General features: G+C 42.5%; 1 protein-coding gene across 3 annotated transcripts in view; it reads left to right on the top strand.

Moving 5' to 3' along the window:
* The first annotated feature begins 10,208 nt into the window (after window positions 1–10,208).
* TOX3 (TOX high mobility group box family member 3) overlaps window positions 10,209–25,697 on the top strand; it is a 105,183-nt gene continuing 89,694 nt past the window's right edge. For all 3 annotated transcript variants that reach the window (XM_037816344.1, XM_037816343.1, XM_037816342.1), the window contains exon 1: window positions 10,209–10,679. In XM_037816344.1, the coding sequence (XP_037672272.1) occupies window positions 10,593–10,679 (87 nt within the window). In that variant the 5' untranslated portion in view covers window positions 10,209–10,592. The remainder of the gene's footprint in view (window positions 10,680–25,697) is intronic.

Here is a 25,697-nt window from a genome sequence, read left to right as displayed (position 1 = left end):
AATTTGCTCAAGAACACACAATATTTGCTCCCTGGCTAGGAGGCACATGTCAGTGAGTAGAGAGAATAGATTAGAGAAGTAAAGTAGCAAAATCATAAGAAGCTAGGTAAGATTATGAGGACCCTGAATATCAGGGGGAAGGGTTTGAAATGGATTAAATGTAGAATAAATTTTTAATCTTAAGAATGGTATGATGAAATGATATTTCAGGAGGATTCGTCAACCACTCATTTCCAAAAGTAGTTCATAGGTGGTGTGCTGGTTTGTATATATTATGTCCCCCAGAAAAAGCCATATTCTTTAATGCAATCTTGTGGGGGAGACATATTACTGTGGATTAGCTTGGAACCTGTTGGTTCAGTATTTCCATGGAGGTGTGGCCACGCCCATTCAGCATGGGCCTTGATTAGTTTACTAGCGCTTTATATAAGCTCAGACATAAGGAGCTCACTGCTGTAGCTGAGATGGATATTTTGAAGACAGCCGATGGAAGCTGATGCAGACATTTCGGAGAACACCATTTTGAAATGCAACTTGAGAGCAAGCAGACGCCAGCCACGTGCCTTCCCAGCTAACAGAGGTTTTCCGGATGCCATTGGCCATCTTCCAGTGAAGGTACCTGATCATTGATGTGTTACCTTGGACACTTTATGGCCTTAAGACTGTAACTATGTAACTAAATAAACCCCCTTTTATAAAAGCCAATCCATTTCTGGTGTTTTGCATTCCAGCAGCAATAGCAAACTGGAACAGGTGGCTTACAGAAGACAGGATCAATCTGAGGTTCATTCATTTTCTTTCAGCCAATGTTTATTGGGCATATACTGTGTGGTAGGCCCTGCCGGCAGTAGGGATAAGGGAGTGAACAAGATAGATAAGGTACCTTCCCTTATGACAATTAAAGTCAGTGGGATATGTATTGATCAGGCTATGCTATGACAAAAAGTAAACATCAATACCTCATGGCTCAAAACTTTAAAGATAAGTATTGTTCATATAAATTCTGAAGATTTAATGGCCCTTCTACATCTTGTAGCTATGCCATCTGGAACACCTGGACTCCAAGGACAAAAGGGCAAGAGAGAGATAGAGAACATGCACCAGCTCTTGATTGTCTCAGCCTGGGACAATCTCACTTCTGCTCACAGTTCATTGACCAGAACTAGTCACACAATCACTTGCCCACTGCAAGTAAGGCTGGGAAATATATGGGAGAGGCACATGAATATTTGGTGAGCACCAAATGCCTCTACCACAGGATTTTGTAATAAATACCTTAGGTAAAGATTTGTTTCATTTTTTTACTTATAAAGTTGTACTGTGTAAAGAGTGGTTATATAAATATCATTTTAATGATAATCTTTGCTTGAGGTGAAAAATCATATTAACCTTGCTTTCTGACTGTGGGAATAGGGAGAAGATAAAGAATAACAAGTCAATATCAAAGAAATGCGGCATTTTAATTTCTTTGCCCAAAGTGATGCAGTAGAAAGAAAAGACCTCAATTTGTATCACATCTCTCCTATACACTACTTTCGTGCCCTCAAGCAGTCATTTCACCTCTGTGAACCCATTTATTCAACTTAGAAAAGGGAATAATAATATCTACCTCAGAGAGACGTCATGAGCATTAAAACAAATAAACAAAAAAATAGTTATATGCAAATGTCTACCTAGCACTGCAACTTGGACAGAGTATAAACTCATGAAATGTTAAATGAATCTGCTGTATATGGGTCAAAGCAAATTTTAGATAGAACATCCAGCCATGTTTTTCAGTGTCATACTCCACGTAACCTCTTGCATCAAATCTAAATCAGCTGCCTGGCCTTCAGAATTCTCCATTCTGTTTCTCTTCTCATCCTGTCTCCTCCCCCGAAAACTTCTCAGCATCTTATCTCACCAAGCTCTTCCCCCCAACACTCACTCAGTGCTCCAGCTAAACAATTTTACTTGCTGTCTGAGACTTTTGATAAGTCCCTAAAGAAACTCTTCCCATGTGACTGATTGTATTATTGCAAAAGATTGGGGGCCCCTCTCTATCAGGCGGTCATACTTTCTGTGACATTGACATCAGGCTTGTCCATTTGACCTGCTTTGACTAGTGAGAAGTGAGTGGAAGTGATGGGAGTAGAAGCATTAAGAGCCGTAGTGTGCCTCCACTATCTCTCATTTTCCTCTACCACAAGACCAGCATGTACTGGATAGAAGCTTCTGTTTTGGGTTTAGTCTTGAAATAAAAATGTGGAGCAGGGCAGCAGCTGCTCAGTGGTGGACAGGCATGTGAGTAAGAAATAATGCTTTGTGGTGGTGACCCACTAAGATGTTAAGGGTATTTGTTACTGTGGCATAACCACCCATGAGCTGGCTGATTCAACCCCAAATCCCCTCCCCACATACAACCTCTTGTCTTTAATAACTGTGTTCAAAACATCCCTCCCCCAGTAAAGTTTTTATTCCTCTTGTCTCCCTAAAAATGCTGTCTATTTTCAAATGCTTTCTCCATGAAGCTTCACCCAATTATCCTATCATAAATGAACTCTCCGTTCTCTAAGCAATATCTTCAACACTGTTATCTGTAAATAAGTGTTTGTTGAATACATTTGGGAGGGAATGCTTCTCTTACGGTACTGATTATAGCATTTCATTGTTACAATACTTTCCCTATGTCTTATATTCTTTGGAGTGGATAAGGATCATGCTTTTCCCATTTCTGAAACCTTAGCACCATGTACCTAGAAAGGCACAGTGAAAATGTGTTGAAAAATAAATAACATGGGCTTTGGTTCTGGGCTAAATGGAGTAATCACACACCACCCTGTCTTTCCCACTGAATGCAGCTATAAAACTCGGTGCTTAAAGCACATGGTTGGAACTTGGTATCATTTCTAGATTAAGATAGTTTGGTCTGTCAGTGAAACAGAAGCTCACATGTGCCTTTGAATTGCAGAATGGGTTTCTCCAGACCAGTCTAAAGCAAAACCTTCCACAAGCTTTCTTCTCTGGGTCTGAGACTTTGTTAGACCCAGAGTGGTTTACCAGAAGGTCAGACACTTAATGTCTGCCATTTTATTATCGTTGTTGGAGGTATGTGAAAGACCAACAAAGGTTTGCATTTATGAGTGCAGCATCCCTGATGAATGGTGGGGTGAGGCACATCATGAAGTACCTCACAGGATCAGAAAGAAAAGAGAAAGTGTGGAGGGATGGTCTATAATGCTTGGGATACCATTTGCATAACCATCTGTGTGCCTTGTGAAACTGACTTTATTTTCTGTGACAAGGGTATTTTGTGAAATAGTTGAGAGTTCCTCTTTAAAAATATGTCTTTCCTCCTGGGGAAAAATAAAGTGTTAAAGTATATGGTGGCCCTGGACAGATCTTGATAGGTCAAATACACAACTTGAGGGGAAAAAAAAAATTCAAATTTGGATTTTAAGTGAAAATCTAGAATAATATAGGATAATCATGGAATTTGTTGTGGGCTAACAAGGGAGGAGGAATATGAACAGGGAAAGAAGGCAGTAGGTGGTAGCAGAGGCCAGCCTCAGACCCAGCTACACCACAATTATGAGGTTGTCTCTTTTTAGACATGGCAGTTCCACCTCAAGATGGCCCAACCAGGCAGCAGTTCTGAAGTTTCCTCCCCTGTGATCTTCATTTCCTGCCTTTCCGGGCTCCTGGGGTGGGTGTGTGGGTTGGAGTCAGTGGAGGAAGAGAATGGCAGTGCTATTTCTTTGCACAACTCTAGGGGGCACCATCCACATTGCATTTATGTAACTGAAGGAGGCAGTTTCCTCCTTCTCCACCAATACCAACATAAGGAGGAAACACGATGTTCTCCTTGCACCACTTGCAAAGACCACCTTTCTATTTGATCTCTATTATTTAACCATTCTTTAATTCCCAGAGCCCTGGTTTAAAAATTTTAATATTTTCCTTTTCTTCAACATTTTGTTGACACAGGACATGCTGAGTAGATAATGCTAAATGATTTTAACTGCTTGCCTTACAAAAAAAAGCTCTTTGGCTAACTAGCTTCACTTCTTTAAACATGCTTTCTAAAAAGCGCAAATCCTCTAATCTAACTTGTAAAACATTTAATATTTTGGATGTACGGCTTTAGTGATGATCCAGAAGTCACAGTGGCTGGACAATGGGAACTGCTGGACTATTGTGAAAGGGCCACAAAGCCATGAGGTGGCTCTTTCTCCCGGGTCAGGAGGTCAAGCTCCACAGCATTAATTTTGCTGAGTTTCTTTGTTATAAATAACAAACGAGGTCATTTATTTTCATTTCCTTGTTTCTAATTGCATGCATCTACTCCCGAGGATGAACTCCATAAACAGGTGGCTGGAATGCTGGAGAGCAAGCTTGAAACTGTTCCAGAAAAAGAGGGTATGTCCCACTCTGGCTAAACAGTTTGATGAGTTAGAGATTTAGTCACTGCAGGATATGCACCTGCACTATTACTCGAAAAGCAAACACTTGTCTATTTGGCACGCACAGATCTATGTAAATTAGGGGAGATTATTTTGCAGCTAGTCCTTGCTGTTCTGTGATCAAAGGCAATTGTTTCCCAGTTCTTAAGAAACAGAATCTTTATTAGACTCAGTTATTTTCTTGGTTATTTTCACAATTTTATTGTTCTATGGTCATTAAAAATAACAAGCCATATAAATGAAGCCTAGAAATATAGATGCTTATCAAAGAAAGAATGTCATCAGAGGCCCCAGCTATGAGATATTTATGTGCAATTGTATATAGATCTGTCATGGAAGGGTTTAATTAATATCTACCTAATGATTTTCTCTCCTTCAGTGTCCCTATAGCTGGCCCTTGGTAAAGAATAAAATATGGACTGACCCCCACCCATTTGCTAGGAAAGTACTGGGGTTTCGGCTTTCATTGTTTAGCCAATGGTCTTTGTGGACAACCCTGCAGGGCCCCTCCTGCTAAAAAATGCTCTGGGCTTCCTGATTTTCATTCCAGTATAAACCTCCTCCCCCATCACTACCTTAGTCTCTTTGAAAAAAAAGAAACCTCTTTCACTTGAGCAAAATAAAAACTATCCACTATTTGTTTCTGGAGTGTAATTATAAACTTCATTGTACATTCTTCCTGGCTTTGATGCTTATCTTGAAGAGTTCAGTGAAAATAAATTGTTTTTATGAAAGCAGAGAAACCATTTGATAAACATGCTGTCTCTGAAAATTGTTCCTGCAAAAGAGGTCATTCTTTCACTTTAAAGGAAATAGAATATATTTCAGAAAACAGGCAGGACAACAGTTTAGGATTTCTGTGAATACAGGATTTTTTTTTAAGGCTGGGTGTAAATACACTGAAAATTGCACACCTCCTAATTGTGTTGAAGGTATTGGTTTTTAAAATAGCTTTATTGAAGAGCTACTTAGGTCACAAGCAAATACTTGCTGCATTTCATATTTCCGGGAATGGATTCTCAGCTCAGTACTTTTATGCTACTAGGGCTTTGGGGGTTACTGTTCTGTAATTACTACATCTCTGTCAGAACTGATGGGCGTATCTATTCTTAGTAAAAGAAATTGTCAACCAGGAAAATGTTTAGTTTTCTAGAGCTCTTCTTGTGGCTGGTAGCACAGAAACCAATATGACAAAAATTGGTCATAGTGATGAGAAGCAACCTCATGTACATAACAGAATAAATATTTACTATCATGTATGAAAAGCCTGTGTATTTTTTCCCCATTTGTCCATGTTTCTGTATTTTTTGACCTAAGTAAAAATATCAAAATAGCTCACACTTTCAGATCAGGAAAGTTTGGATTCATTTAAAATTCAAAATAACAATGACAGTGTTTGGGGATTTTTTTCATGCTATAACTGCTGTGTGGAATGCTCTCCTGGTGATTAGTTTTAGCCCCTGCTCTGGAGACGTTTAATGAGGGCCTTGAGATCAGCATTCATCCTCTACACCATGTGTTACATTCACTATTGTGAGAGGCTTGGTGGGTCTTGATTTTATCTGCATGCGATTTAGACTGTGAATGTGGGGTGCTGATTCTCTGACATGAAACTCTAAAATTCGTGGAGATGAGTTCTACACATATGAAGGCTCCATGATGGATAGAAATGCTACACTTTATGACATGAAGACAAATTCAGATATAAAATCACACATACTTGCCCATGTAATACATTAGCTGTTACTATGGGAATAGATGAGAAGAAACTTGAGTAGCTCTGGCCTGGTTACTTTCCATTTGGAGTGGCTGTTAATTTTGCTACATTACATATTGCCAGCAAGGATCATAATATTTGGATAGGACTTTTCATCACCAAAACTCAAGATATTTAAACTGTATATAATGTTTAAGAGTATCCTCAACTCATCTGGGCAAGCAGAACACAGAAGGGTTAAACTACTGTTCACAGATCCCTAGAAGTACCACCTCCCAGTAAGATCTTTGGTTATAAAATTCAGTAGGTTTAATTTAGTCCTTACTGGGACCTTGTTGCTTAATTTGAAGCCAGGTAGTGTAGAGAAATGAAGTTTTCAGAGTTGTCAAGATGTACAGTAATTTTCCATCATGCAAAGTTTGTGTATTTTCCCCATTTTTTAGAGATTCTTGGATGGCATAGACTATTCAATTAGAAAGATCAAGCTAATAAGACTGATGGTTTTGACCCAAATCATACACAAAAACCCTCAAGGGTTTTTTTCTAATGCCCAGAAGTTATATTTAGTTGAACAGCTGATTCTTGTGCTGCACCTCTAAATTAGTAACTGTTAGCGCTGTTCAGCATAAATTCATGTATAAGATACATTCTTGGAGAAGTTTCTTCAAATTCAAGGCTAACCTAGAACAAAGGAAACCTTTGTCTATAGCATTTCAGAAACAAAACTGCTGACAGACTAAAAAAGGTGACACCTTTAAAATGATAACTAGCATGTCAGTTACAATTACATTAAATTTTTTATAGCATCATTCTAAAGTTTTTAATGGAAGGGCTTCAAACCCACTGGAACTCTTGAAATTAGATGGTCTTCTGAATGCAATGAAGAGTTTAATCAAATCAATTCCACATGAAACAACATATAATTCTATCTTTTTGGTAAACAAAGGGTCTAAAACAGATGGATGCAAGCAAAAGTCTTTCTCCCCTGTTCAGATGGTTTGTTCTTTCCCAAATCAGAGGTCCCGAGTATACCCTTCTCAAATCCTGTCCTAACTGGGTTCCCTGCTGACGGAAATTCTATTAAAACATTGTCTTCCTTCCTTCCCCTCTTTCCTTCCCTCGCTTCTTCCCTTTCCTTTTTCTGCACTTGCCTTCCAAACTTACTTCCTTTCTTAAATGAACATTTATTTATTGAAAACCAACTGTGTACCAAGCACGGTCCGGGGTCTTGGTGACCCAGGCGGACAGGGTCCTGCTTTGAGCAGCCTGCACCCGTCCTCCTCTGAGTTTTCTTTACAAATACTCCCGGAGGGGCAGAGCCCGGCATCCCTCCCACTCTCTGTGAATTTCTTTATCAGGTTGCTTCTCTCAATGGCAGCAGCCAGTTGTGGTATGATGGGATCTCTAGGTGATTGGATGGGCCAGGCATGAGGGCATGTGTGCATGTGAATGTGTGTGTGTGTGAGGTGTGTGTGTGTGTGTGTGTGTGTGTGTGTGTGTGTGTGTGTGAAAGAGGGGACTAATTCATAGTCCTTTTTGGGACTTCCATACATCTCATGAGGGGATCCTTTTGCTCATTCCCCAGTGCCTAAAACAGTGTCTAGCACACAGCAGGCACTTAATAAACAGCTGCTGAATGAATGGCCTGACTGTAGGCAAAATCGTGACACCTGTAGCCTCCATAATGACCTTTTTCTGTTCCAGTGATTTTCTCATTCCCACAGCCCCAGCACAAACATCTTCAGACTCATCACACTTCTTTTTCCCCACTCCTGAATCAAAATCTAAACTCAGAACTTTGTTTACCCTGCCTCCTAAATGATCATTTTTAAAAAGTCGATGATAAATAACTACTGCGACCATCTCAAAAGCATCTGCACTATAACAGGCAGGGAGATTTTAAAAGACTTTTCCAAAACAATGGCCAGGAGGCTTAGGGCTATGACTGGGCATTGCTCACTCCTGGGGGCCTCTAGGGAAAAGGTTCCTCCTTTCAGTTTTAAGGCTCCACAGCCCCATGCTCAGTGCCCACATGCAGTTCCGGTTCTCGCAGCTAGTGGGGTTTCCACGGCGAAGCATATTTGAATTCCCGATCCTCGAGGTCTGATTACAACCTCACGTGTGGTTTCTCTGTAACTTTGATTATACTTTCCTTCGTCCTCTGCAATCAAGCGCAGAGGGCTCCAGATGCACGGCAGAATCAGCAGAAGGTGAGAAATGTGAGTGTGCAAAGAAAAACTGCTTCTCAGCCCTTTGGGAACAGCTCTCTGGAAGAAAAATAATTTCTTTTTTGGTAACTCGGATCAGCAGGCTGCTCCTCTACTGTGGCCAGCTCCTGCACTATACGCCATTGTTAAATACTCATAGTGAAACCTTAAAAGATGTTCTCTTGCGAGACAACAGGTGGCCACTGCAACCTCCGGCTCTGATTGGTGGAAAGGCCACAGGCGCCCAGTGGCCCAGAGAAAGGGCCTCCACTTCTGCGTTTCAAGAACTTACTCAATGGGGTGTTGTCCTGATAATATCTCAGCTCACTGCCAATTTGTGCAACCCGCTGGGCCATTAGGGAGCGCCGCTGGGTTGTCAACGTTAAATGGAGACTCGGGAGAAGAGACTAAAGCTTTTTCAGGAGGGGGGGATCTCAGTCAAGGAGGGACAATGTGAGCGGTTGTTGCTTTCCTGAATACACACCACTCTCTCACGCAGTATCCAACACAATCGAGTTTCTGCTAGAGGAGAGCGAGCGACACAAACTTTCACCTGTTGAAGTTTATTTCTCCTGCTTGGTTCCAGAAAGATAAAACTCAGCAAAGGTAGATACACAGGTACTACTAAGCCCAAAACCCTACTTTGGAGAACAGAAGGAATGAAAAGAAACGCACATAATGGTTGTCTGAAAAAGTTCAGGCTCGGGGCCAGCAAAGTGTGATCAATCAGGGGACAAAACTGTTAGTGAGCGTCAGATAAAATATTTCTTAATTTCTCCCTTCCTGGTAATTAGCTCACAGATAACTAAACAGGGGAGCGAGGCAGATTTCACAGCCTCTCCCTAATGTTCTCATGTAATATAAAGGCTCTTTCCTTCGCCAAGGCTGAGGGCCAAACTCTCAAATTAACTCAAAGTAATAAAGCCGAGGGGGGAGAGAGGAAAAAAAGATGTAGCTTAAAGAAAGAGAAATAAAGAGGGGGTGGGGGAGTGCAGTGTGGGGAAGTTAATCACCCAGAACCTTTTGGGAAAATAGGGACATTTTCTCTGAGAGTGCAGTGAATGATCCGCCTAGATCCAGTTACTCAAATGTCTTTCGAATACAAACAAGAGCAAAGAAAATACGAAGAGAGCCAACCCCAGGCTTAACCCGGGTAGCTTTAAGTCTGCCTACCTGTGAAAGGTCAGGCCCCAACACCCCTTCTGGAAAATACCACAGGTGTACATGGGGTCCCGGTTACGGGGACACTCTCGTGTAGGTCAGCGGCGGGGTTACGGGCCCTTCATGGGGAAAGGCGAAGTGGGGTGGAGGCACGCGGGGACTGGCACCCACGGGTTAGGAACGGGGGCGAGGGGAGGAAGCGATGGAAAGAGGGGTGAGAACGGAGCGGGTGGCGGGTGGATGCGGTGGCAGGAGCTGGGGGGCCGAGGGAAGCGGCAGCGGGAAGGAGGTGGGAGGGCCACACCGGGCACCGGGCGGCCGAGGAGAGGGGGGAGCCAGGAGCGCTCCGAGACAGCGGGGACAAAGAGGACCGGAGAGGGAAGGGGGGCGAGGTGGGAAGAGGGGCCCCGAGAGGGGGAAGCCGAGACGCGGGTGATGGGGCCGCCGAGGGCTGCTCGCGGGGTGAACGCGAGGGGCCGCGCGGGGCAGGGGCCGGCCGGGGCGGTCCCCGCGCGCCCGGGGGCGGTCCCGGCCGAGGAGGGAGGGGCGGAGCAGCGGCGGCGGCGCGGGGAGGGGACCGGCGGCGGCGGCAGGAGGGGGAGCGAGAGGGGAGGGGCCGGGCCCCTTGTCTCCGCGGCTCCTCTCCTCAGTCCGCCCGGGGAGGAGGAGGAGGAGCGGGGCCATCCGCCGCCGCCGCCGTCCCAGCCTCGCCCCGCGCACCTGAACTCGCCGCGCCGCTCCGGGCCCCCGCGCCGTGGTCCGCGCGCCCCGCGTCCCGGGCGTCCGGCCGGCGCGCAGCGCTGCCTCGGTTCCCTGGTGGGGCGCGTCCCCCGGGCCGCCTCCCGCTCTCCCGCGGCTCGCGTGGCCGCGCCTTTGTGTGCGGCGGCCGCGGCTCCCGGGCTCCTTGGCTCCGGCCGCGGCTCCCCTCCAGCCCCGAGTCCCGCGTGCCGTCCCCGGGCGCCTCCGGCCGGCCGCCCCCGACGGTGGATCTAGCGGCTGCGCGGAGGCGGGCACCGGTCCCCGCGAGCCCCAGCCCCGGCCACTGGTTCCCGGCCCGGCTCCGGCATGGATGTGAGGTTCTACCCCGCGGCGGCCGGGGACCCCGCCGGCCTGGACTTCGCGCAGTGCCTGGGGTACTACGGCTACAGCAAGGTGACCGGGCCGGGGGGTGGCGGGGCGCGGGGGCACCTCCCCATTCCGGGCGCGTCCGGCGCTCCAGCTCCCCGCCTGCTGCACTTTTCTTTCACCTCTTCTCCACTCTCCACTCTGTTCCCGTTGCGCTTTCGTCCGTCCAACTCTTTCCTTCTCTTTCTGCCCCATTCCTACTCCCCTTTTTGTCCCTCTGCCCCTCCTCCGCCACTTCTCCCACCTCCCCTCTGTCCCCTTTTGCTGCCCGGAGGAAGCGACGAGCAGCCCCCAGGACGGGGAGAGGGAACTCGCGTGTGATTCTTTGTTGTTATTAGTAAACACGGTCTCGGCTCCCTGAGTTGGGGGAGGAGGGGACAACGCAGAGGTCCCTGATCTCGCGGTCCGACGACCTCGCTCCCCCTCCCAGTCCATTCTACCGCCCTCGCCCACCGGGAGCTGGACCAGGGGTAGCTGAGAGAAGGAAAGGAACAAACTTTCTGCGTGCCCTGCACCAGGAGGGGGCGACGCGGTGGGACCCCCGCAGGTGGCTTTTGCTGCCCCGTCGCTAGGGCGCTTTGGACCAAGGAACGGAGGTGCCCGCCCCTCCCTGGTTGGCTCAAGCGGCTTCTCATCTTTCATTTGTGTGCGTGGGGGGTGGGGTGGGGGGGTTAAGTTTTGCCTTTCGGAGAGAGCGGTTTTGGAGAGCTCCACACCACGCCCGGGGGCGCCCCACCTCCCCCTTCGCCAGCTTCGAGGACCGAGCATTTCAGGTGGCCGAAGGTGGATCCCGCAGGCTCAGCTGGTGCAGCTCGGAGCGGCGAGTCGGGGTGGGAGCCTCAGCCCTTATGCCCGGGCCGCGTGGACCCCAGTTCTGTATCCTTCCCGAAGCCCCCAGGGCCAGGCTTTGGCGAGGGCGATATCCAGAGAAAGAGCCGGGCTCTCGCTAGTCGGTGCCTTTTGAAAGTGGCTTTCTTTTCCCTCCCCCCTGCTCCTCCCTCCCCCCACCCCTTTTTCTTTCAGATCGTAGTTTGTTTATGATTGCTTGGATAACAGAGGAGGAAATAAGGAGCCTGCCGAAAGAAAGGTGCTATACAAAACTAATGAATAAATAACAGGAAGAGGAGGGATTGTATCTAGAGTGAGGCACAGTTTGTTGTGCCCGGTGGCTGATGGAGGCTCGTGCCCCTTTCGGTTTGTTTATACTCCGTTCCCATCTCTAGTGCTGAAGTTTGTAAAAGACTGTTGGGGCCCCTCTTGCTCACCCCGTGTCCCCATCGCCTACTTTATTCAGGGTTTTAACCCTTTGATGGGAGACTAGGGAGATTTTGCTTTCACAATTCCTAGAGTGATACTCGAGCCTTCAAAGAGAAGCTAGAAAAAAGGCCTATCTCTGTCGCCAGAGTTAAGGTTTAGTTCCCGTCTTCTGGTTTTGGATTTACTCAGGTTATTAAGTGCTTTAAAAAGTCCCCTATGGATGCTCAGTCAGGGACTTAGGCAGCGTAATTAAGTATGTAGTGTTTCTGAGAATCCACCTAATTGTTCCAGTGGGGTATTATTTATCTCCTTACAACTTAGCCTGTGTATGCAAGCCTTGTCTATCTGGGCATGCTCTTATTTTTGGAAGCCATTACCTTGCCTAATGTAACTACTTCTTTCTCTGATTTAAGATCAGCAGCACTCGAATGACACCAAAATAGAAACCTATTGTACTAATCCAGTCACTGCAATGCGTGGCAAATCTCTGTTCACTAGGATCCCAAGGGTACTTCAAGGGACCAAAGGAAATTGTGGATGTTTTGTGTGTGTCTCTTTATTTTCTGAGATAGGCCATTTTGAGTCAATTTAAACTCAGAACATTTATTTCAGGGAGGGTTTATAAAGCTTGAAAACAGACATTATTTATCAAGATGCTTGTTCAACTTCAGGAGTCTGGATGCAAGTTGGTTTGCTGTCATAATTTCTTAATGCAGCTATTTGCCTGAAAAAACTTGCTTTCTTAGTAATTCAGCAATCTGGTCTTCCTATGTACCGATTATACCCCAGCTAATGAAAGTTAAGTACAGAGCTTAATACTGATAGAAATCAAATTGCACTTATTTTAAAGGTTGTTTGCATTTACTTCCTTGCAGACAAAAGCAATAATCTTTAAATTGAGCCGCAACAATGTATTTTCCTACTCTTCATTTCCCAAGTGAAGATCCCCCCCAAGTATTTCTTTATAGGGAGAAGGTAGAAGAGGAAGTATTGGCTTTGTGGGTATAAAACAGCAAGTGCCAATTAAAAGTTTATAGCATTTTGTTTCACAGCTAACTTGTGTGTCTGAAGTGATGCTAAATAGTATAGGTTTATATTGAAAACTAAAAATGAAACTAACTAAACTAACTAAATACCAATATACAAAAACATGCATTTATTTTATTTGAAAATACCTGTCATTGTTAATCTCTTAAGACTTAGCTTTTGATGACCGGTATTATCTTTCTAGATGGGAAATGATGGATTTCAAAGAATGTATGTTTCTGCCCTTTCTTGTTTTAACAACCATCTGGGAGACCTTAGAAGAAACACACAACCCTCCTTCAGGCTTAACAAGTGAAAAGTGAGCGCTTATCTTTAAATTTATTTACAAACCGTGAATAATAGGGACTCATTCATTTCCCTCTTTAACAAATGACCAGAGTCCTTTGTATAAATTATATGCGTGTGTATTATCTTTACATTCTGTGAGTATATGGATCCTTTTTAAATGTCAGCGCCCATGAACATGTACTCTATGGAGAATGGATGAAAGAGATTTGAAGGTTCAAAAGTCATTGCAAGTAGGAGAATAACTTCAAATAAAATATAGCCAGGATCATTAAAATCAGTTAATAATTCATGAACCAGCCATTGATGTATAAACTTGAAGTCATCTGTATTTTCTAAGGGCTAATTTCCATTTTAATTTCAAGTGGAAAATTTACTGTTTGAACTTTTTTTTCCCTGATTGGGTATTAAATTAAACTGTTACGTATATATAAAGTCTTGTGTTACTCAAGTGAATGGCGACCCACTGACATGGCATTTTTCTTTCCCTGGTAAAATTTGTCCTTTCACCAGTAAGAAAATAATATGCAGACATAAACCAGTTGGCATGTAGTTGTCAGAAGTCTGCATGCCCCCCCTCCATAAGATACTGTATTAAATGTGGGTGTAATGAGGTGAAATCACAAAGTGAATTAATGGTGAACTTGGACTAGACTCTATTGCTAGCTTTTCTTGCATGTTCTTAGGGTCTCCCCTCCCCCATTCAAAATATGGCGATTGACCTGTTCCCCTTATGTAGATTGGTCCTATGTTTTTACTCCATTTTAGCTTGTTGGAACCAAACCTTGCTTTGGTGTGTGTTATTGATCACTCTGCTTAGTTAAGACATTTTGATGTTAGTGCTTTGACTCCACTTCATTGGGCCTCTACCTTGGCTAGTTTGACAAAGGGAATCAATTAGTCACTTGCCTTATCTTCTTGGAGACCGTGGGTCAAATGGAGAACATATTGAGGGTGGGGGGATTTGATTGAAGCTCTTCTCAGGTTGATACCTTGCTCTAGCAAGGGAGCTAATGATTTCATTGCTAGGGTCTGGAGTATGGGGGTATTGAAGTTTCAGAGCAGATTGAGAGATTTCCATATCTCCCCATGGTAAGGTCTTAAAACCAGACACTGAAAAAGGAAAAAAGTTTTTCAAAGGACCTTAGTTAGAATAGGGGGCATAAATTCAAATGTCTATAGTTAGCCATGTAACCAGTTAACCTATATGAATATATGGGAAAAAATGTCCCATTTAAAGGGGTAGCTTGTTCAGCAATGGTAGGTTGCCAATATTTGGGTCCAGTATCTTCACATTTTGCAATTAGTTTTTCAAGAGAATTATAATCTGGATTTTTACGTGAAATACCCTGAATTTTAAACATTGGCAGCAATTTAAGAAATTATTGAAATCATTATGTGGGGCCCTCATAACATGCTTGCGTACTGTCTTAGACAAAGTCTTATGCTGAAGAGAATTCAAAAATAATTTTTAATAAGTCATTTATGGGTTTTGTTCAACTGTGTGGACATTTCCACTCCCATATCATGGATAGTTAGAATGACTGAGTGAAGGAACTAGTGACTAACCACATTAAATGTAGTTCTAATCTGATAATTTGGATTCTATGACTTGTTAATTATTTGGCCTCAAGTCAATGGAAATAGTTCTAGATCAAGGTCAGCAAATTGTGGCTTGTGGACCTCTTCTGGCCCACTGCCCGTTCTTATAAACAAACTAAGAATGGTTTTACATTTTTAAATGGTTGAAAGAAGTCAAAGGAAAAATTACTTCATGACCCTGAAAATTATATGAAATTCAAATTTCATTGTCTGTAAATAAAGTTTTATTTGCTCATAGCCACACTTACTGTGTTTGTATTGCTTTTGCAATACAGCAGCAGAGTTGGATTGTTGCAACTGAGACCATATGGCTTGCAAAGCCTAAAATATTTACTATTTTCCCCTTTACAGAAAAAGTTTGACCAGCCCTGTTCTGGAAAATTAGACCACTTTATGGTACCATGATTGTCCCTTGTTCCAAGACTTCGCAGTAGAAAGAAAATCTATTTAAAAAGATGGCATAACTGCAAAGATGACTATCTTGAAGAATGTTTTTTGAAATGGTTCTTGAAAGTGGGTTCTCATCCATAGCTGTACATTAAAATCACTGGTTGTGTGTATGTGTGTTGTAGGGTGGGGTGGGGTTAGGAGATTGTAAAAGTACTCATGTCTTGGTCTTCCCCCAGATGGTTCAATAAGAATCTTTAGAGATAGGTCCCAGGCAGCAGCCTGTGTGTGTGTGTGTGTGTGTGTGTGTGTGTATTTGTTTCAATTAGAGAAGTAAAATGTAAAAACGTTTTTACAAAAAAATTTTAAAACCATTTTTACATTTTATCCAAAAAAAGAATGTAAAACCATTCTTAGTTTGCAGGTTGTAGGTTTATAAAATATTATGCATAAAATACAGTTCTCATTTATCACCCTATTATTAACACCCTGCCCTAGTGTAGTACATTTGTTACAATTCATGAAACAACATCTTTATAATTGTACTGTTAACTATAGTCCATCCTTTATAATAGGGTACACTGTTGTACAGTCTCCAGCAGTGTTTTTTAAAAGCTCCCCAGGTGATTCCATTGGGCAGCAGTAGTGAAAACATTGTTTTAGGCTGAGGGTCTTGCTTCAGAGAGATCAACCTCAAGGAGCAGTAGAACTGGGTAAAGAAATCTGTGATTGCCATGAAGAAGACTAGACTTAAGGCAGAATGGTGGGTTTGAGGTTGGTACGCAGGGCCTTTTTAGAACTCTGGTAAGCCTTAGGCATTATTAATTTGGCCTCCTCTTTACATTGTTTCAGACATTAAAATGCATCCGCATCCTGCATTTAATATGTTTGATACCGTATCTGTTATGGATATAATTGAGTGAGTTGATGTTAATTGGTTGACATGTTTGCATTTTGTAGATATTTAATTAAACATCTATTAGTTTTAATTTGTAATTTTTTGCATGTTTTGTGCCTAATTCATTTTTCCTCATATTTCAGACATTTTTTGAAGCCCTTGAGAAGCTTATAGTTGTAGGTGTTGGGTCTCTAGTGACTAATGGGTAGAACAGTCCTACTGCCACTAATTAAGGATCCATAAACTCCCCATTTTCCCACCCTAAACAGTGTATAGTTGATGAAAACCCTGTGCTCAGTAGAGACTAGCACACTGTTAGCCAGAGAAAATTAATTCTGGTCAGTTTAGATGAAGTCAAGAAATGTGTAAGTAGACCCAACATTCAAATTGTTTTGTAGATATTTCAAGAACTACCTACTTCCGATCACAGACTGTCAGCTGGCTGCTGAACCCAACTTGAAGACTTGTTTTGTTTAATCTGCCCAGTATTGTGAATAATTCAGTTGGCTGTCTGCATCTAAAAGTCGGGAGATTTCACATACTCTTTAGAAATATCAGAAATTGGGCAACACTGGACCTGCCTCCTTGCATGACAGCATCTGCTAGCTGTTCCTTTAGACAGAAATGGACTTCAGAGTTCAACGTGGTCCTCTCTACTCTGTTTCTCATACTCGGCCCTCTGCATTCCTTTCTGGTCCCAGGAGGCAACTGAGTTTGAAAACTCTTGATTAAGAACTTACGGGCATCCATCTAAGAGATGAAATTATGCAAGCAACAAATGATGCTCAAAGTTAGTGTAATGAGGTTACTGTCATTGGAAAAGTATAGACCAAGGGCTCCTCGTGGTATGTAGGAAGTAGATGCAATGAAAAAAAAAGTAACTTGTGATTATATGATAAAGTGGTGTTTCTCAAACTGTAGCATGTCTAAGAATCAGCTGGAGAGCTTGTTAAAATCCAGCATTCTGGACCTGACCCCAAGAGATTCTGATTCATAAAGTCAGGAGTGGGGCTCCCAGGTGATGCTGCTACTGTGATCTCTACAGACCATACTTCGAGAAGAGTGGCATAGAGGTAAGGTAAGGAATTCCTTTTTGTAAATTTGTCAGTTAGAATTCTTTGAGCTGCAGGTAACAGAAAACCCAGCAAATAGTGGCATAAGCTATAAGGGTATTTGTTTTCTTACAAAGAAGTCTTTAGGTAGGCCGTCTTTGGCTGTTTTGGATGGTTCAATGATGTTTTTAAGGACTCTTTTGATTTTCTTCTTATTCTGCCAACCTTGGAGTTTTAGCAGTCTCCTCATGGTCACAAGTTAGCTGCCATAGCTCTGGACATCACATCCTCACTTGATAGCAAGCAAAACAGGAAGCAAAGTAGTGGTGGTAGCCAGAGTGACATACATCTCTTTTCAGGGTCGAAAAGTTTCCTTGGAAACAGTTCCATTTTACTCCCTCTTTTATCTTAATGGTCAGAAGTTAGTCACATTCTCTCCCTAGGCCAATCATTAGCAAAGAAGAAGGAGATGTCTGTGATTGGTTTAGACCAATCACACTTCATCCCTTGGGGCTGTTAGGTGTTGTGTTAGCAGGGAGGAAGGCTGTTAAAAAGACAGCCAACAGTGTTTGCTACTGAGTGCATTTGAAAAATTTTGAATGGGCCTGTGGTTTGATTGGAGTTGAACTTTGGAAGGTGGATGTACTTTTTTTTACAAGGTTTGTGTTGGGCCCAACCCAACACCAAGTAGGATGCCATTAGCCAATCGAGGTAAGCCTTGAGAAGGATTACTCCCAGGGAGATGGGAATATGAATGCAGGGGAGAGGAGGGCAGTCAACAGACCATCTTTGTGACTTGGGAAGGGAGAAAGAGGAGGCAGAGATGGCTCACAGTGTTTGGGCTTGGAGCCTGGAAGAATGGTAAGATCTTGAGTAGAAGCAGAGAAGTCAGAGGAGCAGTTGGTTTTGAAGGAAAGGTTAGGCTGATTTTGGATATTTTGGTGGAATATTCCCATGGAGACATCAACAAGGTACTTGGCAATAGCACAGTGGAACTCCAGAGAGAGTTCAGGGCTGAAGAACCCAAGTCAAGTTTTCCTTTATGCCATAAAGTGATGAAAATGACTATGACTCCTCCAAGCTTGTGGAGATAGGAGATGTAAGGGCACATCCTGGGTCTTGAGGGTGTTTGCTAATTAACCTTGCCAGTTAGTAAGGAAGTAATTAGGAATTATATATATGGAACTCAGAAAATTCGGAAATCCAACTGTATCATTTGAACAATGGTATAAAAATGGAATGTATGTGTGAATGTGTACATGATGATACATCCTTTCTATCTTTATGTCTATTTGAAAAGAAAAATTCTCAAATGCTTATCAAATGGGAATTATGCAAAATTTTCAATAATGTAATTTAAAACCATGCCAACCATTTATGAATTAAAACATTCTGCATTTTTTTCTTTATGTTAAGTGGCTCAATTTTTAATTGGAGTTTATCAGATGTTAATGATATCCCAAATATCTTGGAGAATGTGTTTTGAGTGTCATTAATGAGAAAGGACAGGAATTTTGCTAAGTATATAAATTCAAATATATTTTGAAGGTGGATTCAGCTCTAGCCAGAAAACCCTGCTTGAAATATCAGGAGTAAAGGCTTTTATTCAAGGTCTGCACAAGCTTCTGACAGGTTTTATCTTCTCCCTTTGTAGTAGATCACTTTATTTCTTTGTTTCCTAGGTTTGTATCCTTAATCCCTTCCTCAGGGAGGCCATGTTCTCTTAAATACATTCCATGCTTGTGCAAAACACATCAACCACTGGAAAATAGCGCTTTTTGCATGACTAACATTCTTTCACCTTAATTTAATTTTGTTTTGTTTATAAAAGGATCATTTGAGTGTCTCGATAATCCATAAATTAAACTAATTGGCCAGCATCAAGAAGTATTTGCGTTTTACTCTAAATACATATTTGAATGATACAGACTCATTCTTTTGGAGGAGCTAAATTTTATGTTAGACCCTTCAGATATTGCAGGGGTAATGTAGCCTTTTTATACTTTGACTACATTGTTTTTATATAGAAGAATTATTTTAAAGATGGTGATGGTGGTGAGGGTGTCCTGAATATTTTAAATTAATGTAGTACAAGTAACTACCGTACTTGAGATTTTCCAGCAGTTTCTACGGCTAATTTAAAATGAGCAAGGGATTTTGGTGTACTGTAGAGTAATAAAAGTTCTTCACTTTCTTTTTAAAAGAATCTCCCAGGTATAAGAAGTAGAAATCCAAAAAGCTGACCTGACTAGAAAATTTTTATGAAATATATATGATTGGTTGGACGTCGATCCTGAAAAAAGGATGAGTTAGATCTAGAAATGTTGAGCATTTAAAAATATACTCGGATGTGTTGCTCCCTTATGCCTACTTCTTTAATGAGAAACTCAACCCTCATTATTCGACTTATTTAAAAAATTCTAATTAGAAGACTTATGGAAGAAATTGTTAAACTGTGTATTAGTAAAAGTTCTTTTGGTTGCAATGGGGAAAATTCCTGACCTGACTTAAAATAGAAAAGAGATTGTGTTTGACTTCTGTCTAAGAAGTCCAGACTAAGTTTTATTTCAGGCATAGCTGGATCCAGAGTCTCAAAGGATGTTAAGATTTTCTTTTATTAGCTCTGCTTTCATCTGTTTTGCTGTACTCAAGTGGTAAGATGCCCACCAGAGCTCCAAGTCACATCCTCAGAGCCCAGCTTCCCCAAGAGGGAGAGATTTCTCTTTCCCTGTTGTTCTGCAAATTCTCTGGATTGAGTAGCATTGAACAGACGTGGGTTACATACCCAGGCCCAAGTCATGTAGCCATCTCTGGAGGGTTGGGTGGTTCTGCTGTTCCCATGGAAACCACATGGGCTAAGTGTGGGAGCAGTGGTTACTCAGAGAGAAAACAAAAGTGCTGATGTCACATGGAGGGCAAATGGGTATGGGGTAGGGAAAAAAGTTCCATTTAAACTGTTAAAAGAAGTGAAGCTTGATGATTTTGAAGATTTCTGAGAATTTGAGTTAGCTGTGCATATTACTGTTCTTTGTGGAAACCAGAATTATCCTGTGATTATTTCATGCCGATGTCATAATTATTGGTTATTTAGGACTTATTATGAACAGACTTCTTAGGGGCTGAGATGAAATATGGTTTGCCTCCAGGGAACCTATGGTTTTGGTTGTAGGGCAGGTACGTATGTCTGTGCTCATTAAGTATGTGTATGTGTGTGTGTGTGTAAATATGTGCATACGAGGGAGATGTTACTGGGTGAAGGTTATGACTGGTGTAGGTAACCATGCTTCGGGAGCCGAGGGGGAAGTTCAATGAGTGGTGGCATGGTCAGGAAAAATAACTCAGGGAGGTTGCCAGGCTTGGGACGGGACAAGTAGGAAAAATTAAATTTTAGAGGAGAAGAGAGAATGGGAGAAGGAATTCCAGGCTGGGATTGTTACATGAGCATAACACCTGAAGAAAATTCCCATTAGAGGCCTGCACAGATGGGACAGTCAATGGAGATGAGTTTGGGTCTGTGTAGAAGTTCCTTATGGTGGGAGGTGTGAATGGCTGAGACACTAGAATGACTAGTGCCAAGAGCCAAGGTTGTATTTAGTAGGTACTGGTTAAGTATGTGTCATATATGTGTTTGCATATGTTTGTGTGTGTGTGTGTGTGTGTGTGTGTGTGTGTGTAGGTATAGGATGACAGTTTTGGGGGGGGCAGGTAATGAGAAGGTGTTTTCAAGATAGTACCTGAGAATGTTTAAGGGAGAGATTGAAGAGGCTTATGAGTTCCTAGGCAAGTATGACCATCCCTAGCCATTAAAAAATATCTAAAATATCCTTTCTTCCTCCATCTCCCTACCCTCATTTATTTCATTCACTGCACATATCCCCATTTGAATTTCTTTTTTTATTCATTTGTTCATGTGTTTCTTGCATATCTCTTTCCAATTGAAGGTCAACTCAATGAAGGTAGGGACTGTGTCTGTTTAATAATCACTGTATTTCCAGCACCTGCCACAGTGCTTGGCACAGAAAAGAAAATGTAGTGAGTGAACTAGAGATAAATACAGAATGTTGTTGAGCGGAAGACCCAGTTGCATTTTTTTAAATCATATTTTTTATTGTAGAATATGACATATATACATAGAAGTGATAACTTTCCAAGTAGGTACTGGTTAAGTATGTGTGCGTATTTGTGTTTGCATATGTGTGTGTGTGTGTGTGTGTGTGTGTAGGCGGTGAAGGGGGGCGGGTAATGAGAAGATGTTTTCAAGATTGTGCCTGGGAATATTTGAGGGAGAGACTGAAGAGGCTTGTGAGGCTTATGAGTTCCCAGGCAAGTAGTTAGCAAATTTCAAAGAATGTTATGGGTTAAAGTTCCACAGTTTCAGTTATTTCCTTATTGTGAAATATAACATATATACAAAAAGATAATATCTTTCACTGGTTGCATTGTAATCTCTGAGTGAACCTGTGTTGGACCTGCTATGTGCCAGACACTTCCAGGCCATGGGAATGCAAAGGGGAAAGTCAAGACTCCCGTTCTCAGGGAGCTGCTCCCTATTAGAAGTGTTAAAGTTTAAATTTTATTTTGAATTTTCTCCATTAGTGTTTATGTGTTGGTGGCAGGAATGGAGCAAGGATGGTGAGGGTTTGCCCAGGCAGGGTTCGGGAAGAGCCGGGTGAGCGAAACGAGTGGAGTTATCTTAATCCAGGTATCCAGGCCAATGGAGAAGCAGTTAAGGAGAGGGGGAGCATGCAGGCAAAGAGGAGTGTATTAGTTAGGGTTCAGCTGCAAGTGACAGAAAAAATAACTCAAGTGACAGTGGCTTAAATGAAGGGACATTTTTTTCTGCTTTCCCTAACCAAGTCTAGAGGTAACGGGTCCCGGGCTGGCATGGGGGCTGCATAGACATCTGGGAGCCAAGCTGCCTCCAGCTTTCACATGAGCCTCGTCCTCATGGTTCAAGGTAGAGCTCCAGTTGGCATATATGGTCCCAGCAGCAGGAAGGCGGTAAAGAGTAAAGGGAAGTTTCCAGAAACTCCCACATGACACTTTGCTTATTTCCCATTGGCTAAAACTGAGTCACATGACTATACCTATGACTGCAAGGAGGTACCCAGGAAATGAACTTTTTATTGTGGCTGGCCATGCACCCTGCCCAGCACTGAATTAATGTGGAAGAAGGGGTGAATAGGTAGCATGAGGTAATGGATAGTTGGCATGTCTGAGTGAGTGGTAAGTGAGGTCCAAGAAACCCTTCTTGGGTATCTCCCATGTTGGAGATTTTGTATACAAATTATAGTGTTCCATTTTTTTTGTAAACTTCATTCACAGTTTTAGTTTTCCTTTGCTTCTTGGAGGTTGGTTCTTTTTTTGGTGAGAGAGACACTGTTCCATTTGTTATCTTTCCAGGCCTTTTTTCAGTTTTGAGATTTTATTTTAGGCATGCTTAAAATATCCAGTGATTTATGATCTTCTCTGCAGGAACTGCAAATCATTATGTTCCGATTTTAATTGATTACCTGTATTTTAGATCCAACTTTCTCTTCTTTTCAAAATACTTCTTGAATTTTTGGCAGTGTTCTTTCTCAAGTCCTATCTGTTGGTAACAAGGCTTTGAGCATTAATCAGTCTTCAGACAAAATTTTTTAAACTAGATTTTTAAAAACTGATGCTTTTTCTTGTGTGACCAAACCCGTCTTACCTGTGACTCCTCACTTTCACACCTCCACACTTTCACACCTCCACAGAATCAGGCCCCTTTGCCTCACTTACTCCACCGGCCCCTTTCTTTAATCCTTGACTCTATTTGCAACCTTGACCGCAAGGACATGTCAGCTATCCTTGCCACCACCCACCCTCCTCAACCCCCTTTCCTTTTGCTGTGTATTTTGTGTGAGCCTTCAATTCAAGTCTCATTTCTCAACTCTAGGATGACTGAATGTTGTGTCCAATTTTTCTTACTACATTTAGTGCTATCTTATTGTATCTGGGCCCTTGCTACCCAACCATTTTTTTTTCATCTGTTTATTCTCTTGGACATTTTTCTCACAGATGGTCTTGAGTCTTCATTCTCTCAAACCATCTCTGTCCTCATTGTTAAAAGGGAACTCTGATCTTTAACTGTAGGAGGCATTTGATATCTGCTATGAATCTCTCATTTGTTATGTTCACTCATCTAGGAACTAGTTCTTTTTTTCTTTCGGACTGAGGGGAGGACAGTTCCTACTCTGGTATTTATCCCTTCCTGACTGTCGAACATTCTTGAATCTGCTGACATTTCCCATCTTTTCCATTTTATTCCTTTCTACTTTCAAATGTGCCTGAATGTCTTCTGACTTCCACTTACAGATATTCCAGTCTTCAGTTTGTTGAGTGCCACCTCGCTTGCTCCAACTTTTGCTGTTTTCTTATTCCATCCTCATTATAACATACTTCACCTTTTTGTTTACTCAGTTTTGGCCCATAAATAAATTAACGTGAAATCAGGACTACCGCAAATGGAAAACCCTACCACTTTCCACAAGTAGAAGAAAATCCTGAAAATAAACACCAGTAAACATTGTTACTGAAATCTCACTGGAGCCCTTCTTTGCCTAAGGCTCTGCTCTCTGTTGAAAAGGGAGATTTGCAAGTGTTAGAGGAAGGTGTTGAAGACATATTAGCACCAAACTGAGACTTTGTCTTTGCTTTAATCTGGGGGCTTGAAAGGTCATTAAAAGCAGGATGACTGTCTCACAATGTTCCCTGTCTCTGTACCTCTTAGAGCAGTGTTTCTCAGACTTGAATGTGTGTAGATTCACTGGTTGATCTGGATAAAATGCAGATCGGGGGGTCTGGGGTAGGCCTCAGAAGTTGCACTTCTCATGAGTTCCCAGGCAAAGCTGCTGCTGCTGCCGGTTCTGGCCGTATTTGCAGATATAAAGTCCTAGAGGAGGGACCGTCCTCATTTACATTTTGCCTGACTCTCTTGACCCCTCTTTAACATCTTCTACTTGGACAATTCTTCAAACAAATAATCTTCACCTAGAGTCCTATGTCTTGCCCACCTTGGCCCTCCTTAACACACTATAGTCCGCTCTCTGCCTTGCCAGATCAGACTTCATTCATTCAGTCATTCAACAATACAAAGTGCCTTCTTTTGGTCAGGTACTGTTTTAGGCTCTGGGGTTCACTTTCCTGATGACTCCTTGAAATATGCACCTTACTTCCATTTCTCTATTTACCCCCATCTCCAGGTTCCCTAATATTGTACATTTGAATGTTTCTGATGGTTTTTTCTCTGTCATCTTGTCTGCTGCTTCTCAGGGTTTGGAAGTAGCCTCCTAATGCTTGGCCCCATGCTCTTTTGCCTCTGTGTTATTATTTTTTCACTTTTTACTTGGGTCCTGTTTTCTGCCTTTAATTGTTCCCTCTCTGATGTTCTTGGTATCAGTTATCTGTGCTGTGTAACAAACCACATGTAAACTTAAGAGAGATGTTTTGCTCATGATTCTATACATTAGCTAATCGGGCTGGGCTCAGCTGGGCGGTTATTCTCCCTTAGGCTGGGTTCCCTCATGTGTTTGCAGTTGACGGCAGGTTGGCAAGAAAAGGCTTTACCTCTGGAGGCTGGCTGGCTGTCCTCTGGGTCCCCTCACTACTTCTGCATGTAGTCTCTCATCCTTCAGCATGCTAGCCTGGGTCGTTCTTATGGTGGCAGGGTTCTGAGAGCGAGCGGGAGTATACGAGAGCCCTTGAGGCCCAGGCTCAGTCTCTCCTTTCCTTCTCCACACCCTCCTAGCCAAAGCAAATCACAAGGCCAGCCTAGGTTAAAGGAGATGGAAATAAATTCCATTTTTTGGTGGGAGAAGCTGCCAAATCAGATTACACAGGGACATGCCAACAGGTAGATGGAAAGAATTGTGGCCACTTTTGCAATCAATCCCAAGGCCCTAATTCTTTATCTCTAGTATGAGCCACTTTTCTCATCTCCTATATTGCAACTCTCTCTAGGATATCACCCCCTCACTGTCTATCATAAGTTCAAATCCAGCATAAACCATATGGCAACCCCACCCCCACCCCAGAGTTCCCCTTCAAGCCTTCCCTGTATCTCTCAGCAGCACCCGTCATTTTCGTACTCACCTAGATGCAAAAATCAAAATTAATTTTGATTACTTGGCCTCTTTTCTTCCCTTAGTGCAAAGAGTCCTCATGTCTTGTTTGTTTTGCTGTCTAATAATTTCTTTCATTTTCTGTCTTTCCACTGCCAATATCCTAGTTCAGGCCTCCATTATAGCCACAGGTGTCTCCATGCTTCCTTGTACTCTAAATTTCTCTCACCTACAGTTAATCCAGCCTCCGCTTATGGTTTCATCCTCAAAAGGATATCATTCTACACTATTATTCTTCCAAAAAGACTTCCAATGGCTCATCTTTGTTTATAGGATTTTTCAGACTTACCATCTTCATTTTGGCTGTATCTGCCTACCACGGGTATTATTATTTAAATTTTTTTGCATTGTCTCACTTTTTAAATTATAT

This window comes from Choloepus didactylus, chromosome 22 (genome assembly GCF_015220235.1).
Source record: "Choloepus didactylus isolate mChoDid1 chromosome 22, mChoDid1.pri, whole genome shotgun sequence".
Lineage (NCBI taxonomy): Eukaryota > Metazoa > Chordata > Mammalia > Pilosa > Megalonychidae > Choloepus > Choloepus didactylus.
Note: the sequence above shows the minus strand (reverse complement) of the source record. Positions and strands in the feature narration are given on the sequence as shown.